The sequence below is a fragment of the Lipophrys pholis genome (assembly GCF_963383615.2).
Source record: "Lipophrys pholis genome assembly, chromosome: 23".
Classification (NCBI taxonomy): Eukaryota; Metazoa; Chordata; class Actinopteri; order Blenniiformes; family Blenniidae; genus Lipophrys; species Lipophrys pholis.
In genome coordinates this window covers 5189158-5208786 of record NC_137645.1, presented here as the reverse complement: position 1 = coordinate 5208786, position 19629 = coordinate 5189158, and the positions used below count along the sequence as shown (strand labels likewise).

The 19629-nt window shown below is 44.3% G+C and overlaps 4 protein-coding genes across 5 annotated transcripts; 2 read left to right on the top strand and 2 right to left on the bottom strand.

Moving 5' to 3' along the window:
- Positions 1-333: 333 nt before the first annotated feature.
- Positions 334-3583, top strand: LOC308127832 (carboxypeptidase O-like; the record flags this gene model as incomplete). 2 transcript variants are annotated; one of them, XM_080493180.1, is made up of 9 exons in its annotated part: positions 337-435; positions 1696-1735; positions 1797-1898; positions 1967-2071; positions 2142-2258; positions 2336-2429; positions 2762-2964; positions 3108-3192; positions 3318-3583. In XM_080493180.1, exons 1-9 carry the CDS (start codon positions 368-370, stop codon positions 3581-3583), a joined length of 1080 nt encoding a protein of 359 aa, XP_080349306.1. In that variant the 5' UTR covers positions 337-367. The 2 variants fall into 2 exon arrangements, with proteins under 2 accessions (XP_080349307.1, XP_080349306.1); XM_080493181.1 differs by lacking the exon at positions 2142-2258 and having other exon boundaries at positions 334-435.
- Positions 3584-3612: 29 nt separating this feature from the next.
- On the bottom strand, positions 3613-4839 carry nudt15 (nudix (nucleoside diphosphate linked moiety X)-type motif 15). The gene is made up of 3 exons (XM_080493182.1): positions 4576-4839; positions 3915-4111; positions 3613-3837 (listed from the first exon to the last, which is right to left on the bottom strand). Exons 1-3 carry the CDS (start codon positions 4722-4724, stop codon positions 3722-3724), a joined length of 462 nt encoding a protein of 153 aa, XP_080349308.1. The 5' UTR covers positions 4725-4839; the 3' UTR covers positions 3613-3721.
- Positions 4840-5002: 163 nt separating this feature from the next.
- txndc16 (thioredoxin domain containing 16) lies at positions 5003-11389 on the bottom strand. The gene is made up of 20 exons (XM_080492659.1): positions 11020-11389; positions 10649-10830; positions 10481-10563; positions 10327-10400; positions 10177-10251; positions 9910-10031; positions 9744-9834; positions 9162-9321; positions 8906-9075; positions 8776-8836; positions 8574-8694; positions 8353-8499; positions 8202-8261; positions 7862-8060; positions 7622-7758; positions 7470-7554; positions 7033-7174; positions 6752-6939; positions 6480-6670; positions 5003-5719 (listed from the first exon to the last, which is right to left on the bottom strand). The coding sequence occupies exons 2-20, from the start codon at positions 10800-10802 to the stop codon at positions 5454-5456; spliced, it is 2526 nt and encodes an 841-aa protein (XP_080348785.1). The 5' UTR covers positions 10803-10830; positions 11020-11389; the 3' UTR covers positions 5003-5453.
- A 309-nt stretch (positions 11390-11698) lies between these two features.
- gpr137c (G protein-coupled receptor 137c) lies at positions 11699-17020 on the top strand. The gene is made up of 8 exons (XM_080492598.1): positions 11699-12358; positions 13259-13308; positions 13476-13583; positions 13658-13796; positions 13882-14031; positions 14559-14684; positions 14762-14886; positions 14973-17020. The coding sequence occupies exons 1-8, from the start codon at positions 11984-11986 to the stop codon at positions 15268-15270; spliced, it is 1371 nt and encodes a 456-aa protein (XP_080348724.1). The 5' UTR covers positions 11699-11983; the 3' UTR covers positions 15271-17020.
- The last annotated feature ends 2609 nt before the right edge of the window (positions 17021-19629 follow it).

Genomic DNA, 19629 nt, shown 5'->3' with positions numbered 1-19629 from the left:
CTGTTCCAACCATCAATTGAAGACGTTTCCCTCTTGGTAGTGGGGTGTGAATGTTCATTTATGGCCTGGTACTTTGCTCTTTTCAACCAGTCTCACTTCCTTCCTCTTTGGTTTCATGTCTTTTATGTTCTCTGTTCTTCTTTTCCACATTAGTTTTACAGACAGACTTGATAAAGTTATCGTGTGCAAAAATGGAGGGAAGATTAACAGTTTATCGTCAATTAACCTATTCAGGGCTCCACTTTTATGATCGCTTTTCTGAACAACTCATTGTTATATGGAGGGCCTTATCTGACGCCCGTCTCCTATAAGGCTTCCACGCGGAGGCAGACAGACACAAACGGGGTTAATGTGACCAAGAGCAACAATGCTTCACTGTGTGGGATTCATTTGTGCCACCCTGCTTTTAACTGTGGGAGCAGCAACAATAGAGAGGTGAGACGTGTTAATACTAACATCCGATTTTTTTTTAAAGTTACTTGTGTAAAATAACTTATAAAAAAAAATAGATGCAAAACTCTGGATGGAAGATCTTCATTAAAGGAAAACAATCCTTCGACTAAAAAGATGCTTTGAAGTACAATATGTGACTATTATCGAGGAAACAGATTCATCCATTTCCCACTTCCAGACGGGGCATTACAGCAGATTCTCAATTTCATAAGAAATACCGGTTGAACGTACAGAGGAAACCTTTGGATTTTGAAGTTCAGAGTGAAGAGGCAAAAGCTGAAATGTTCTAATGCGTCAAGTTGATAACATTTTAAGACTGATATCTAACAGTTTACATCTTCTTTAATTCTGTAGTTTGTAAGAATTCACCAAGAATTTTGGCTTGAATCATACAAGAATTTAAAGAAAATCCAACATCCAAAGTGAAGATTAGAAAGCCGGAGTGCAGGAAACTTATAGTGCTGTTTGAACAGCTGAGGTCATCAAATATTGAAAAAGCAAATCAATTCTACGTTCAAAGTACAAACTGAAGAGTGAAAAGTTCTAAAAAGTAGAGACAGCGTCGACGTCTCACACCTGAACAATAGAGACTTTAACCAAGAGGGAAGAGGAACATGTAGAATACCTTTAAAACTCAGCTTAGCATGAAAAGTGTGAAGGATGACCTGATTGTGACGTGTTAAATTCCAACAATGACGAGATCTTGGCATTTTGAAACCTAAAACTTAACATTTAAGTTTTTACTTCTTCCGACCGTTTTTCAGGCATGTTAATTAAATATATGAGGTGTGTGTGTGTATTAGTATAATACAATACAATGTAAATATAATTTATTTATATTATAATGAAAGGGAGTATATACATGAGTATGTATTTGTGTATATATGGACTAGATGGTTATTGGTTTATGAATGTGATTTCACACATTTGTCTGAAATGAATTAAATTGAGAAAAAACAAAAGCAACCCTTTAAAGGGGCAGTATGTGGTGCATAGGTAATGCAGCTTTTGTAGCCCAGGTGGCAGTATTGGTCAGAATTATTTACAGATTATATGCATGTAAGTCAGTTTATTACTAGAAAGTGGTATTACAATACAGATCAAGAAGAAGGCAGTGATTTTGGTTATTTTTGACCCCCCTATCATTATTCAATATCAAAAGACTGAGTATTGTTTTTGAATTTGGCATCATAAAACCTTAAAGTTCTTTTTAATGTGTCTCTTGTATTATGTGATCAACAGGGTGGAGCACGACTACTTCAGATATCATCCCATGCCAGAGGTGAGGACATCTGATTCACATTATTAATGAGGAGATATGTTTCTAATACTTCGCTTTGCAGATCACAAAGTGGATGTCGCTGATAGTGAAGGATTACCCCGATCTCGTGACCATGGTGGACTACGGAAAGACTCATGAAAACCGGACCATTAGTTTACTGAAGGTAATGACGGAGCACACAGCCGAGGGATGCTGCTGCACGGTTCATGTGTGTTTCAATGTGTTTCTCAGATCGGCTTTGACACTGGATTGAAGAAGAAAGCCGTCTGGATGGACTGTGGTATACACGCCCGGGAGTGGATCGCACCAGCTTTCTGTCAGTACTTTGTCAGTCAGGTAAGAAACTCGCAAGCACTTCCTACCCGACACACGCTCCAATAAATCTGACCCAGATTTATTGGACTAGATTCTTCAAATGTATAAAACGGACCCCAAGATGGAGCTGATGATGAAGAACATGGATTTTTACGTCACGCCAGTTTTGAACATAGACGGTTATGTCTACTCGTGGAAGAACAGCACGGTCAGTGCTTGTATTTGATGGATATTTATCATTTCTATTAATACACAGTATATTTTAAACGTCTGCTATCTATGCAGACTCGCCTGTGGAGGAAGAACAAATCGGCACCACCTCCAGGTTGTTACTGTCACGGCACCGATCTCAACCGCAACTTTGATGCACACTGGGGAAGTGAGTGTTGTATAAAAATCAATAACATTAATGATCAAGCCACAGATACTCATCATCCAGATTGAAAACTCCCCTTAGTTCATTGCACATGTTCAGGATCTTTTTGCGGCTCGAGGCTGACAGCCACATTTTGGTTGCTATCTGTTTTACTGCGGGTGTGGATACTTGTTCCCATGCAGTATTTGAGTCCAGGGCAATAAAGTTTATTGCATTTTGTTGTTTGATTGCTGGTTCCTCTTGGTATGGGTCCTCCAAACATCAACAGAAGACGTTCACTGCCTTTCTTATGAGAGCTCAGCATCTAGATTTATTGTCTGTGTTGTCTATTACAGTGGTTGGAGTCTCTTCTGACTGCTGCAGTAACTTCTACTGTGGGAGTGGTCCCATGTCTGAGCCCGAGACCCAGTTCCTGACCTACTTCGTGGAAAGCCGAAAGGACGACTTCCTGTGTTTCCTCACCATCCACTCCTACGGCCAGCAGCTCCTCGTTCCATACGGTCACCCGAACTTCACCGCCCCCAACTACGCTGAGCTGGTATTCACATCCACAGACTTTACCACACGAACTACTAACACCACGTCTCTGGATGAGAATCACACTCACAACCATGGGTCAAAATATTCCTGCGCCATCGAAAACAAGCCTCTCGTTCTCTGATAAAAACTTCTGGTCCTCAGATGGAGGTGGGACAAGCTGCTGCTGAAGCTATTCGGAAAGTCAATGGGATGATCTACACTGTTGGAACCCCTGCAGATATATTATGTAGGTATAATCAAGGAAAACGCACTAGAGTGCAAATAGAAGCACTTCTCATGAGATGGCGCCACCTGGAGGAAAAAGGTGTATTGGTTTCACTACCAATGTTTAACAACCAGCTTTTCTGCCAGATAACTTCACAGGTTCGTCACAAGACTGGGCTCACATGCTGGGCATCCCGCTGACCTACACCTTCGAGCTGAGGGACAACGGCACATTTGGCTTCGAGCTCCCAGAGGATCAGATCCAGCCCACCTGTGAGGAGGCCTACAGCGGAGCCCTCCACATCATCACCTACGCCCACGACAAGACCTTTAATGCTGCCGCCGCCACCGCCGCCGTGACCCTTTGGACTGTGCTGTTAGCAGCAGGAACCACCGGAGTCACTCTCATGTGATAACGTGAAACTAAACTGTTAAGATTGAATATCTGCATCTCAGACAAAACGTGTGTCTTCATTTATGACGTTGAAATGTAAATGTATTCAATTGTTTAATAATAAAAAAATTAAGTCCACGTGATGTTTGAGGGAGTTTCAGTGTTGCGCTTGTGTGTCACTGAAAGGTCGATAGCCTTGTTGTCTCAGTCCGGCCAGGGGCAGAAAGAGCTTCTCCTCAGGAGGAAACTCGTCCCAGTGGGTCCAAGTCCAGCCTGTTAAAAAGAAGAAGAACCAGACACTCTGTCACCACCGGCTCAGGAAGGAGGCGATCTCCAACTCTTCGTCCCACCTTCATTCTTCTCTGGTTCTAGATTCTCCGGTTCCCCAGACTGCGTTCTGTCCAGCTCCCCTCGCATGATGATGGTGACGTAGTGGTACTGCTCCTCCAGTCGGACGGAGTTCACCACCGACGCAAAGGAGATCTTCACCAGACGAACCCCGGCTTCCTCCATCACCTCTCTGTGGGCACACTCCTCCCACGTCTCCCTTCAATGACAGCACATCATCGCCGTCACCCACACTGGAAAGCGTCAGATCCAGGAAATGTTGTTTGTGTGCTTTTGTGTCTCCACTTTGTGCTTTATTGTATGTCTGCGATCATCCTTGTGATATCTGCAATTATTTTTGGGTTAATCACTTTGTGGATGTGTTTTGAATCTCTTTAAAGTCCCTTTGTGCACATTTGACTACCACCAAGATCACTTCCGGTGTATTTGTAGTCACTGGCAGTGATCATTTCAAGGACATGTTGTTTATTTATGAAATAACTTTGTGGATTGGTCCTCATCACCCATCATCAATAATCACAACTCCATGACATTTCAAGTACATCCTTCATTATGTACCGAGTTATTCAGGAGCACATTGTTGTTGTAGATTACGAATGAACCGCGCACACATGAGTTGTAAAAGTGAGATTTATGAATGGAACCCGATCACTCCGCTCCTACCCGAACTCCAGATGCCCTCCGGGGAGCTGGTACTTCCCCCGGCCCACGGCGCTCCTCCGCCTCCCCAGCAGAACGCAGCCCGGGTGGGTTGAGTCTGTCACCAGCACCCCGACCCCAACCCCCGGGCGTTTAGGGGCGGTTTCTGACATATAAACTGACTGTAAAGCAACTTTAAAACGAAGATACGCCAGCGCCACCACCCAATACCAACACACGCTGGAGAGTAGTCTCGTCCTGGTACTTCCGGGTTCGTTTGACAAACCCGGAAACGCGTCAAGAGGAATGACCTCTCGGTACTTTTAGGTTCGTTTGACGAACCTTTTGGGAATTGGGAGTCTTTATTATTTAATTTTCATTACTTGCCTGACATTTTAGGAAGCCAAAGCTCGTTGCATAATAATAAGTGTAAATCAGGAGTCTCTATTTTCATCATCATTTATTTTCATGGTCATCGCTGAGTCGGTGTGTTTAGTTGACAGTATTAACAGTGATCTAGACAGACAAATACTCTGGGAAATACTGTATACATTAGCTCTTAAATAGCTAAAATTCCTTTAGATCTTTTTTATTAAATTTGTATTCCTTTTGTTGTTTGTAAGTTGTACAAATTCTATGTTATTGATTCATAGATTCAGAATAAACCATTGGCTTCAGCCTATTCATGGTCATTTAAGTGAACAGCATTTGTTGGTGTTTATATTTACTATGTGTTCAATTATGACCAAAGTGAAGAATTACATGTAAGATTAAAAGTCCATGAACTCCAACCTTTCAGGCCACCACTGCCTTGTTATAGTATTGGTTATGTTAAGTCAGCTATTCAGGTCACACAGCTTTTTAAACAGTTTATTTATTTATAGAAGTTCAGGTCAAAACTGCTATAGTTCAGAATGAGGCTCCGGATTTTTCTTTGGGTTGTAATTTGTCGTCTCCTCTGTAGTCAAATGTTCTTCCACATCAACCTCCTCCTCCTCCTCCTCCTCCACCTCCACCTCCTCTTCCTCCTCTTCTTCTTGCTCCTCCTCTTCCTCTTCATCCTCTTCAGACGTTAGCTCCTGACTGGAGCCCGCTTGTTGTGCATCCATGATTTTGAGAAAGTCGTAGAAGTGACCGGTGGGAGGCCAGTCATCATCCCCCAGCATCCCTACGCAGACCAACAGGAAACACTCAGACTGTAGTTACACCATGTACCAGATTTAAATCCACGCTGTAACCGAGTGCTCTGTGATTGATTGATTTCAGTGTGTAAAATCAAAATCAAAAGTCAGTGGATGAGTGAAGGTTTTTTCCACTGCCAACTTGATGAACACTAACTTCTACTCGACAATAATGAAATCTTAAAGCTGATGTGATTTTCAGATCTCTGTAATCTAAACTCATCTATACAGCTGCATGGTTCAGAGTCTTAAAGGCTTCACTTCAAAGCTCAGTCATAAAACAGTCCTCTCACAGCACAATAAAGACAAATTAGTGTTCCTTCAACCTCTCTTTATCTGGGAGAATATTGATTATCTCTGCACCTCAATAATGACCTTGAAGATTAAAGCCCATACAGCACAGAGGAATTCACAATGAGGTTATTTATTTTATCTATGATGGCCACACATTTCCATTTAGATAAAATTTCACCACTGCAGACGTTCTGCAGAGAACATGCTGACCTAGTCGTCTACATTTAAAGGTAATCTTGACAGTGTGTTGGAAAGCCATTAGCTCAGTCATCAGTGCATATGGCTGCAAACAGAGTGCCACTGCAGACAGATGACACATCAGACGGCTGAATTCCAGAAGTAAACGACAGCTGGTTTGCTACAGGAGTGTGATCAGCACACTGAGACGCGCATTTTCCACTTTGTTCCCTCTATTATAGTGTCTTGGTTTTTATGAAACGTGTCCCTCTTTACCTGCAGGGGGCTCAGCCCCGTCCTCAATCCTCTGCACCCACTGCAGGACAGAGGAGGCCTCTATCAGCTTCTTGGGTGGGTACTGGTAGATCTCATCTCCCGAGGGCAAATGTGTGAGGAGAAGAGCGGGAAGAGGGGGCATCAATCCCAGGTACGACCCCAGGATGGACATGCCAGCTGGAGTGCGACCACTGCAATAGAAATCCACAAAAACATAAGAACTTATTCACGTGTTTCTGATTGACTGAATAACAGCAGATGGATAAATTTACAGGTGGATCCAGCAGGGCAGGTATCGCTCCATCCTCTCTCCTCCCAGCCCAACCACTCCTCTCAGCTCCTCCACCAGCACCTGGTTCTGCCTCCACCCGATCTCGTCCTCATCCTCTCCCACAAAGAGGAGCAAGAGGGCTTTACCCAGCGAGAGGAAGGCCGGCAGGTTCTCCACTGTCAGCTCAGGCTGCTCGGCAGAAACAAAGAAGCAAAGCAATGCAGATTAATTCAACAACAGCAAGTCACAGGTGCAGACTGAATCCTCTAGAAAGACAGAAACCATCGGATTGAGCAGGGCAGAGTTGATGTGTGTGAGCAGCTCGTCAGCAGAAGACGGAGGAGTCAGCCGAAAGGGATGAGAGTGTGTCCTCCACGATGGAAACACCAGCACTGCAGGAAGCTCCACACTGTGCTCTGCAGCCCTGCAGCACAAAGCAAAACAAAGGAAGAACTTCTGATATTCATGCAGAGGCTTTACTTCAATACAAGCTCGTTCCTCTTGTACCATTTAATAAATAAAGCCTTCAAAAGCCCCTAAAAACACTCAAGCATAGCTCTGTGATTTATAAGTGTAAAGAAAACTTAAAAGAACATCCTGTTGTGATGAGGCGCTCCATAATTCATAAGTTTTGTCTACATGTGAGCCTGGTCGACTGTATTAAAACGGCTACCTTCAACTATTCAGGATGACTTGCAACTGCAAAGAAGAGCTGGTACCATTTCTGTGCCAGGGCCTCCGTCATCAGTCCACTCAGCACTTCTCCTCTCAGTGACTCTGCAGCTTCAGTGAACACAGACAAACCTGAGGAGACAGAGAAGCGTCGTCGTCACATCCTCACGTGGAAAATCAGCAGACATTAACCTCCTACCTGTTTGCGTGTGTGTCTCAAACAGCCCGACGACTTTGTCCACATCGTATCCTGCGAGCCCAGGATGTGGCACCTCGTGAAGGAACGACGTCAGATCCTCTTCAGAAGAAAACATTGAAGGAGAAGGTTCACGGCTCCTGGTTCCACCAAACAACAAAAACGAGAACACGCCTAGAATTTAGAGCCAAACATTTCAGTAGAATCTAAACAGAGGGATTATTTTTAAAGACATCTTCTCACATCATGATGAAGCGCTGCAGCGCGTCACTACCCAGCATGCCTCTGTAGCGCCGCGCTGCCTGATGGGGGCGGAAGAACAAGATTGTGGGAAAGACTGTGATTGGCTGGAAGGGGACGGCGGCGCCAGGCTGAGCGGCACAGAGGTCGGTCCACTCTCCACAGTCCACACAGCTCATCTGGACATCATCAACCTCCAAATCTGAAGCAGGTCATCAGAAAGCGGCATAAGATGGGTTTAATCTTTAAAAAGATTTTCTTTTTAAAAAAACACGGATGTAGGAAATGATATCCAAACAATAACTGTTCTATCAAAGAAAATGTGTCTTTTGCTCATGTTTACCTGCAAGTCTCTCTGCGATGTAAATAAAAGAGCTGAGAAAGTACAACGAAACAGCGTCCCCTGGTGGGAGAAAGAAACACTGTTCAGTGAAAATGGAATTCAGGATTTTCTTCTTAAACAAAACAATAGAATAGAAGGCTGTTTGTCTTACATTTGAGGTAGAAGAGCGCCACTGTGAGTTTGCTTTGTGCGACTGCAGTGTGGAAGCTGTGCGAGGTGAGGTGGGTGATTGAATTTGAGTCCGGCGTCTCGCCTCGACGTTCAAACACAGACGCTGCGATTTCATCATCCAGCTTCTCTGTGGACACACGCAGAGACGTAAACACACATTCTCATGTCTGATCCCTTCTTTCCTCTTCATAATCTCTTTACCAAAGTCCTCCTCATCTTCATATTCATACTCCTCCTCTTCATCTTCATCTTTCTCTTGACTTGTGAAGAAATCCAGCACCTCATCGAGGCTGTGTAGGGTGAAATATTTCACCTCCGAGCTCTGAAAATGCACACAAAACCTCAGGTAGGTAAGATGACCTGTCACTTTTAGTCTGTAGGCATAAACATGTGGTCATCGTACCTTTTCAGGCAGCCTGTAAGCAGCGTTATACTCCACCGGGGTTTTCACTGCAGGGCTCTGCCTGGTGAAAACACGGGGATGCAGGAGGTCATCGTATTGTGAGTCGGAGTGGGATTAAAAGAATATTTACCTGTGCACCAAAAGTAGCAGGGCGAGGCCACGCAGCCTCTGAGCCAAAGCGGTGGCCGTGTCCCGGTCCAAGTGCTCAGTTTCAGGTTGAGCGAAGATGAAGACCTGCGGGGTCAGTTGGTAAGGAAACTGGGGGGGCGGGACCGAGGAGGGGTCATCATACACTTCAGACTGGCAGGAGAGAGACGGAAACCATTTATTTTCTAAGATCTTCACGTCACTGATGCAGATGTCTGCGTGTCTCATCCTGTTTGTACCACGAGCGGCGCCTCCATGAGCTGCAGGAAGGAGTGAAGGCTCAGGGTGGACAGAGGCTTCCTCATCAGGGTCAGAGGGCAGCGGTCCGAGGTCACCAAGCTACTGTGACCTCTGCAGTGGAGGAACCACACCTGAGACGAGAGAGACGACTCGTTCACACTGAAACACAGACCCAGAGACAGCACACATTAGTCAAACTTCATCCAACTGTTCATTGCAGAACTTTCTGGCAACTCAGACTTGTCATCACTTCTTCCACTTGAGTCATTGATTCACCGTCTTCCAGACAGTTTGAGCTTCTTTGCCCTCATATAAGTGACTGTTTGAGTGGAATTTAAGAGTCTCTGTCGTTCAGTCACCTCATCTGACAGTCTGAAATGACTTGTTCCTCCAAAGTGGTTCCTCTTTACTGCGGCGTTGTGAACGCAAGTTAATCTGCAGCATGTTTGTGGTCTAAATAATCACCTTTTCAGCTCATAAGCGGCACAAAAACCCACCTGTGATAATGTTGCTTAGTTCTTCTCGTGATGAAAAAAATACAAGTGAAAAATAAAACAAACAAGGGGAAAAAAAAAACTTACTCGAAATACTTTAAGACAGGGCCTCCAGTGATGAGGATAAACTGGTATTTGGATCCGTATACGTACGCTGTCTCCATCATCGATCGGTGCTCTTCAGCAACACAAACAAGCACAAATAAATTAAATCACATCAGTCCACAGAGAGCGATCACACTCTTTGCCCTACCTTGTGTCCCCAGACTGCGAACGTAACCCAGCACAATGTCTTTTTTCCCTTGGGTGGTCTTCTCCATGGCCAGCAGGTCGGCGTCAGTGTGCACGTACCTCACCTCCTCACGCAGGATAGCACTGGAGGACAAGATGATGGGCAGAAGCTACAAATGGTAAAATTCTGAAACTCCTGCATTTGGTAAATTACACCAACAAGTCTAATTTTAAGCAATAAAGGCTTTTTGATCACTCTAATCTCAAACAAGACATGATTACAACTTACAACAGGACTTCGGAGACGATGGAGTTGACGTCGAACACAGTGTCCAAATCAAAACCCAAGAACTCCTTCCCACCTCTGGGAGAAAGACAGAGACATTAACTCTCATCACATTACACAACATTAAAGTCTGCACTGTGAGATCTGCACCACCTGAAGAGAAACACTGTGTGCTGCAGTCGTTCATCAGTGCAGTACGTCTGCACGTCCTCTCTGTTGCAGTTCACCTGAAACAACAAAGACATCTTCATTCTAACATGCAGGAGCTTTAGTGTTGGAGTCCAAGCACCATGAGGACTCTTTCTACCTTTCCCACCAGCACACCGTAGTCCTGCAGAGCCTCGACAGACTTCTCCAACTCCACCAGAAACAGAGCAATGGTTGGTGAGACTGGAAACAGCAGCACGGGAGATTAATGTAATACAGTTGTGGTCCAAATAATTATTTAGTGGTTTAGTTATATTTCAGAGACTACCTTGATGCTCAAAATACAAAAACATCATCTTTCCCGAGTGTAATTTCTCATGAAAGTCTGCAGCCGTGAATTGGATCAGATTAGAGGTGTTTGCCTGGACTGTACATCCTCCTAAAGTCATCCAAAGCATGAAGACAGCAACACAGGTCCACATGATGGTGATGAAGACCTTGATTACTTTCCTAGAATACACAGAAACACATCGTGATAATGATAAATGGAAATGAGGAAAGGATTGCTATCAACTCTATGATGTGAGTCATACTATATAATTAGCTATTTTAACTTTAATAACTCTATATATGTCCTGAAAAGCATCTTTGCCACATTCACGTTGTTTCATAAGCAGTGAGAAGTGATCATGCAGTTACCTGGGACGGTGAGTTCAGACTTTCACATTTCTCCTGCGATCACACCACAAACATCGTAGTGGAATTAAAAAAAAAAATACATGTTATGACAGTTGATTAGCTAATAGTGTAAAAAAAACATCTGGCTGATTCGGGTTGATGCTAGCTACTTAGCCTCTTTGTTTACATCTTCAAACAGCTCACGCTAACACAATAACTACAAAGTGCGTGTCAGTTTATGTCCGGATGACATGTGGCCTCAGATACATCGACTTTCACAGGTTTTATTTTCCCAGAAAATCGTAAAATGTGACTTTAATGACTGATGCTCCATGTCTGATAAACACTGTGAAGCTAACAACTACCACGTGTTTACGTTAACCAATCATATGAGGAACACGTTTTGCTTCGAACCAACAACTAATCGCGGAAGGTAAGAGGGCGGGACTATTTTCAGCTGACATCATCTTCAACCAATGGTATGATAGAATTGCGGAGGCTGGGTGAGAGTGTGAGCCAATGAGCTGTTGTTTTCCTTCGCCCAGTAAAATCCAGTGTAGGAAACTGGCGATACTCCGTGGCTCAAGACACAGCTGTTTCTCTCGAAAACAAGGCTGGTCCAGAGCCAAGATGGCGGCCGATGAGTAGCCAGTTTCCGTTTTGACTGTCAAAAGAGGGGCGGGTCTAGAACTGCATCACAGCTGATCTGGAGGTTTTCCCCCCTCAAGTTGTTTTTTTACAGACAGCAGCTTTGCAGAGAATCACAGGGGGGACTTCTCTTGTTTTTTTTCTCTCCTTTTTAAAACTAAATCCAAATACATTTTCAAGCCCCTCGTCGTGGTTGAAAATGACACTTCTTTTTAGAATAAACAGTTTTTATGGAGTCTTTTTGTTTCGCGCGTTGCATTTAGTGCAGGTCTGACCCAGTTTCTGTGTGTTTGTCTTCTACCGCATCCCATGCGTTTATTGTGAGCCGTCAGTGGAGATGTTTCCTGCAGGAGAGGAGATCCAGTCCCGTTTGTTTACCTCCCTGAAGGAGTCCTCCGGAGCTGCGATCTCCCCAACGCTGGAGCTCAGTCTGACCACCATCTACACCGTCCTCTACTCCTTCCTGTTTGTTTTCGTCTATCTGCAGCTCTGGCTCATTTTGCATTATGGACACAAGCGCTTCAGCTACCAGAGCGTCTTTCTGTTCCTATGCCTGCTGTGGGCAGCGCTGCGGACCACCCTCTTCTCCTTCTACTTTAAAAATGTGGTGCAGGCCAACCAGCTGCAGCCTCTGGCCTACTGGCTGCTGTACTGCTGCCCTGTCTGCCTGCAGTTCTTCACCCTCTGCCTCCTCAACCTCTACTTCACCCAGGTAAAAGCCTCCCTGTGTGTGATTCTGCAGCATGCATTGGTCTGTCTTCAACTTTTAACTCAAAGATCCTCACAATGTCACTCATGCATGTTGTGCAACATACTTTTTTGAAAGCTGGTGTCATGCCACCACTGCCTGACACCCACATCCATCATGTGTGGAAATAGTGGCTTTCTGATGAGTCACACTCAATTTTGTTTCCTTCTGTCTTTGTGCATTTGCTAAGATGTACATCACAAGTGTCACATATCTCCAGGGAAGGGGTTTCTGATACGTTTCTGTGCAGGTAAAGTCCAGAATCCAGCTGAGCTCTGCTGCCTAGTTGCTTCATTCCCAGGTTACAGATTCCCTCCTCCTGGCCTACTTTCTCACACAAAAGGCTGACTGAGCATGTATGGAGGCGGATGGGTTTAAAGCAAATTTGTTTAAAGCTGAGTGACCTTTGTGTTCAGTGCATCTGCAAATCAGAAGTGGAGGGGCTGTCAGTGGAGTGATTTATTATTTTTTTTTAATGGAGTCAAAGTTTTTAATTTTGAGTCAAATATCCTTGACCCCTCTAGCTGAATAAAGTACGTTTTAGTAAACACGTCTCGTAAAGGACGGTGAACTCAGGCAGCGTCCAGGTTTCTGTGAACTTCAACTGGACTTGTGATGTTTTCTGAGGTCAGTGCTGATAACGTCCAGGCATCATGATTTCACATAGCTGTTTTCTAACTCCAATATTGTCCTACATACAACTTTGTGCTTGTTTACTTTGGAGAAGCGCAGGAATCTCCCCGGGCCTTGTTAGGTTCACACTCTGCTTCTAAATGAAAGTCACCTGCCCGTTCTTTCATTCACAATGTGTGGATTAGTCCAAACTGACATTTCTTTCATGGCTTTTCTCTCATCTGACTTCAGGTGATGTTTAAGGCTAAAGCCAAATATTCCCCGGAGCTCACCAAATACAAGTAAGTGCTGCTTAATCTGTGATTCCTGCCTTTTCTCTTTCTTATTCTTCACACAAACAGACAGTTTGCAGCTTCAACACCATGAATTTTAATGAGTTGTTGTTTATGAGTAAAGCCGCAGTTTTTGTCCGTCTCTGTGTTGATTGCCTCTTGTTCTCCGTCTCCAGGGTTCCTCTGCGTTTGTTCTTCCTCTGCCTCAGCGTTTTCTTCCTGGTGGTGAATTTAACTTGTGCGTTGTTGGTGCAGGGAGCTCTGGAGCGCTCCGAATCACCCAGGTAAACACAAACAAAGACAGAATTGTGTCAGAGAGAAGAAGAGCAGCCCTTCTACCAATGTTTTTAATCTTTAGTGATGGCGGTGTCAGGCATGCAGTCCTGGCCCGGGTCCTCATCAACGACAGCCTGTTCGTCCTGTGTGCCATATCTCTGGCTGTGTGCATCTTCAAAATCGCCAAGATGTCATCTGCCAATGTTTACCTCGAGTCCAAGGTACCAACAAAAACCCGGCTGATAGATTTCTGGCTGCGTTGTCACAGAAAACAGCTGATTTTGGGGACAATGGCTCTTTCCCCAGGGTACGTCAGTGTGCCAAGCCACGGCCATCGGGGCCATGGTGATTCTCTTGTACACCTCCAGAGCCTGTTACAACCTGGTGGTGGTGGCGCTGTCGCCGCAGGACCGACCCACTCTCTTCAACTACGGCTGGTACAGCGTTTCTGATGAGGTACCCCGACCACACTGTTCACCCACAAACCCCCTCTCTGGGCTCTGTGTGCACACAATACATCCGAGGAGATTTAGGGAAGCAATGCTTAGTGGGGTAAAGGGCTTTGTTCGGCTATAAATAACCGTGTGTGTGTGTGTGTGTGTGTGTGCGTGTGCGCGTGCGTGCGTGTGCGCGCCCCCTGACCTACATCAGGGCTCAGGCCCTGAGACTGACAACCCATTTTACACAGTTCTCTGTCTTTGTGTCACACATAATAGATACCAACTGACATCCGATCCGGGGCCCTAATCTGATATTACAAATTATTCCCTTAATCTGTGTGTGGACCAGCTGGCAGAGCAACATCTGAGCATCATTCGTCCTCTTCCTGCTTAAGCTTGAGTCTCTAAACCCCCAACATGTCGCCTTCCTTACATGTCAAATTGTGCTTTGGTCTCTCAGAACGGAGGTGACGGTCGTGACCTGATGGAAGCACTGTTAGTTTCCTCAGTGCGTCAGTGTGTCCTGTTCTTTAACCACTGCAGGCCGACGTGCAGGAGATCACCGGCGTGGCCTACATCGTGTTCGGGATCATCCTCTTCTTCTGGGAGCTGCTTCCAACCAGCCTGGTGGTGGTTTTCTTCCGGGTGCAGCGACCCAACCAGAACCTGGTACACTGACATGTTTCTAACGCCGCGGTCCTTTAATGTGAAGTGATCAGGGACTGATGGCCTCCCGTCTCCCTCAGGCTCCCGGCGGGATGATCAACAGCCACAGCTTCAGCTCCAGGGCCTACTTCTTTGACAATCCACGACGGTACGACAGCGATGACGATCTATCCAGAAGCATCAACAGCCGGGCTGACCGGGCCAGGTGGGGGAACACACACGTACACACACGTACACACACTTTGTGTAGGACGATCACCTCCTGCAACCTCTCTTCTTCTCGCCCGTCAGTCTCCTCTCCACCACACCCCAGCTGGGTGTGTCCAGTTGGTACGGCTCCATCCAGCGCAACGGGAGTCTGGCCGCGGGGGTGGCGGCGTCCGACGAGCAGCCGCCATCTTCCACCGCCCCCCTCCTCTTCGCCTACGGGAACGTGCAGAGCCACAATCACCACCACCACCACAACTACTACTCCACCCCGCAGAGCAACTACCACCACCACCACCACCACCACCACACTAACTACTACTCCACGCCTCAGAACTACTACTGCGGCTCGCAGACGTACTTCTGCACGCCGCAGAACTGAGCGGGCCGGAGTCGCTGGTGAATCTGTGGCGTCGTTTCGCTTCACCAGCTACGTCAGAGCAGGTACTTCGGGTTGGCGGTCCGTGGAGGCCGCGAGGAAGACGTCGCCTTCTGCACGCGCAGGCAGAAAAAATGTCAAATGTTCCACTGCCGGCTTCGTGTTTGAGACTTTTAATAATCATCCTTTTCCCTGGGATCTACACACACACACATGAAGATACACCACGAGCTCAAACTGAAGCTGGTTTCGACTGATCAGGACTTAATGTGGGCTCAGACGTCATCAAACTGTTGTTTGGGGTATTTTTAAGTAGAAACATAAGAAGTAGAGTCGTTCTAATCAGGGTTATTAAGTTTGAACTGACCAATAGAAAAGCTGGGGAAATTTCACTCAACTTCAAAATTGTTATCTTTTACAGATGCACTGGGGTTGATGGAGGTGTGGACCGTCTGATGGTCTTTGATGCAGGGCAGCTAGTGTGATTCTTAAATATTCCTTTCACTATGGAAATTAAACAATCTGCGTCTCCACGGGGCATTTCTTGGTGTTTCGAGTCAAATGAAGCCGAGAATCATTTAGTGTGATGGGAGCAGAGTTACTGCATTAGTTAAACTGTGACTGTTACTCTCACAGAATCGACGCGTCAAACGATCCCGTTCCACTCGCGCGGCTGCTCGTCTCGTCCGACATGTAAAATAAGCTCACAGCCGCGACGCCTGTGCAGTTATTCAAGTGTTGATATCATCCGCTTACAGGTAAAGTTTAATATGTAGCTGCCACGAAGGGCGTGAATCTCCAGAGGAACTGACTGAAAAACTAAATTCAGGGTTTTCTGTACATCCCAGTGATGAGACATGGAGCACTCAGACATGGTTCACTCTCGCGGCATTTAAATACCAAGACTGGAGGTACAAATCGAGTCCTCGGGAAAGTTTCAGAATACATTGTGACCAAAAACTCTTCACGTAATCGCATCTTATTGTGAGCTGTGAGGCAACGATTTGCACTTAGAAGTTCACCTTCACAGAGGAAAGGCTGAATGTATGTTCCTTTTTGTCTTTGTTTGCTCTTTTTGTTGCGTAACCTTTGAGAGGAAAAATCAACGTGCCATCACATTCTGTCATATCTAATCATTCCTTAAGGAAGATATTTTTGCACAAGAACTGTCTAAATGATTTTAAACTGTGTGTCTCGTAGCGAATCGTGACACTTTGAGTCGGTGAGTGTTTCAAAGTTTTGGTGTGTTTCTTTTCCTCACTTCATTTCTTTCACCACTTTTTTTTTTTCTCCAAATATCATGAGAGCCTGCAGCCTGTAAGCAATACTTCTCTTCAGCTGGTTGCTTCAGAACCACTTGGTGTGATTTTTTTTCTTTTCTCCCCCCCACCCAACAGACTGTCATGAAACTCAACCTGTAAATGATCGTGTAAACTTCCGGACTTCTTAAGACACGATGAACATGGTTGTCGTTGTGGGGTCCAGCTCTTCAGAGCAGAATGCATGTTTCTGCATCACAGTGCAACAATTCAGTGTCACATTCTCCTTCCGTGGTGATTTTAATTCTGTACAAATCTTCTTTTAGCTCCATCTGCTGCAGAAAGACAGCGATGACTCTTTTATGTTGATTGTTTTTAATCTGTGGCCATATTGAATGTAACCTATTGTGCAACAGATCACTAATTATGTATGCAAGAAAAGCACTACCATGTTTAAATAAAGGCCTACTGCACTGTTTTTCAGACAACAAACCAACAAGAGCATTCACTTCTTCGGTTACTCTTCGTCCACAAAGTCCTCATTGTGCCTGCTGCTCTGGTTCGGACTTTTGCCGTCAATACATGCAGCCGGTCATGTGTCTGAATTCAGCAGTTTAACAAGGTTACAGGGAAGGTCTGAGCTGCACTGACAAACTCTGGTCACTAGGCTAAATTCAGCATCCACTTTTTGCCTATATTCTGTAGACAAACACTAGTTGTTGTTTAACTTATCTGATTATAATTTTTCCTTTCAGTACAGGTTTGGAATGTTTTGGCCATCAGAGGACTCATCGCAGCCTGTTCGGTCATGGATGGTAACAATGAGCTCAAAGCTTTGGAAACGGGTGAACAATTATTTCTTATTAAATATCCATTGGCCATAGAGTGAAACTTATTGAACTATACAGGCTCAATACAAAAAACATATGCAATGGCTCATAAATATCATGTAAAAACAAATCAGAAAACATGGACCCGTTAAAGGAGTTGTGGTTTTCTTCCTGCAGTGATATTTACTGGCCAGCAGATGGAGCCAAAGACAAACTAACTGAACAAACAGACTGTAGCGATGGATGGACAGAAACTAAATTATACATCGAAATTAAAACAATGGAAAAATAGTCAAACCAACAATTTATGTTTGATATTAGTGAAAACACTTCAACTGACCAAGAAGATCAATATCTACAAGAAAAGTCACAGAGGATGAATATATTTGCAGCGTTCAGTGAAAAGCTGATCAAATAATCTCCACATAGATTGCTGCTTAAACAATCATCTTCAACTTAACTTGTAATTATCTTTCTAAGGTACTTGAGGTAAAAATATGCTGTCACTAGTTCAATGTGTTTTGTCGCGTTCTAACAGTTAAAAATAATTTGTTGGTTTGCTTAAATCACAAATACTTTACTTTTCTTCATAACACTGTAGGTCCAGTTGATATTCGATGATTCAAGATAATCAAATTCATCATCTCCAATCTTTGTTGCCAGATGATTGAAATATTTACTGACTGTTTTGTGTGTCCAGTTTTGTTATTTATAATCTACATGGAGAAGGTGGATCAGGTGATTAGAGGAGGAACATCGTGAACTCTGAACGTTTTGGGAAGATCACTCCTCTCATTTCTCACCTGAGAAAACTCCTGTTTAGTTTTTAAGTTTCAAGATTTCAGTTTTAATCAAAGTCATTTCACAAAATGTGCAGAGAAGTAAAAGTTCTCCACTTATTAAGAATAGTATCGAGCAAGATGGGATTTTTTTTTTTAACCCATTTAAAGGAAAAACCTCCTAGTAGAATAAGATCAGAAGTGAATCCAGACGATGACTCAGAAGCAGTTGATGGAGAAAATATACAGGCAGCATGAAAAGTAACACAAAAGTGTCTCCACAAAGGAACGCATGGGAGTGCTGAAAGTGGCGCCGTGCTGTTAAAATGCATAACACTTACAAAAACACCCATTTCAGCAGATGTGATACTGAGTGGTAACCGAGTATTCATCCATACATATATTTCAACTCTTTATTTGTCTCAGAGTTTGTTAGTGCTCGTTTATGAGATTAATGACCCTAAAAATTTGAATATTTGCTCCTTGTAGCTCAAAATTACATCAAATTCCAAAACAATACAAGATCATTGATACTTCTCAGTTATGTCACAGTCAAAACTGCAAAACCAAGCAGAACTGTTATAAAGAACAGTTTGGAAACAGAAAACAATTAGGTTAATCTTTTGGGTGTTTTTGTTCTAAAAGGTGAGAACAAATGAACACAATATGGGGAAAGTTGTCTTAAAGCAGCTTGTCTGTTGTACATTTTGAAAACAGGTTCTAGAAATATGTTGCTGCTGTGAGGAGAACCTGAATACGTCGTCTTTTTTTACATTTTCATCCACCTGAAGGTTCAGTGGGAGCTGAAGCTGATCCCAACATTACTGAGAGAGAGAGAGAGAGAGAGAGAGAGAGAGAGAGCTCACCTACAGACCAACAGAAGCTTGTTTGGAAGAACATGCAAACTGTACACACACATGCTCTCCTCTCATTGGCTGCTGCTGGTAGTGGGCGGGGCTTCTCGTGAAGCTGGACTGCCTCGTGTCACACTGAGGAAAACATCATCAAATAGGACTCGAATAAGCATTATTTTGTTAACTTTTGAACTCACCTTCAGTTCAAACACTAAAGAGTGAATCTCTGCTTTCCATCCCAGTCAGCAGGCTGTGGCGCCCCCTGGTGGCGATGCACGGACACACACACATCTCCTCCACATGACTAAAAATATGTGTGGAGGGACTAAATGCCCAGCTTTGAAAAAACTGTCAACAATGTTAAGAGTGACAGTACTTTGGGATTATTTTAGGCTGTCAGTTAATGACAGAGTTTACACAGTTGTGCTTTCAGGTTAAGCTGCTGGAGGTTTATGCTGCTCGTAGATATCGTTATTGCTTGGTGCCTTTTCTCTTTGTAGAACGATTTGTGTGTTTGCAAGTATTATTGTGTCGTCACGACAGAAAGAACACACACTCACGCAAGGACGAGGCGCTTTAAACACGTAAAAGGAAATATATTTTTTTTTAAAAATGAAATAACAAAAAGAAAAAGAACAAC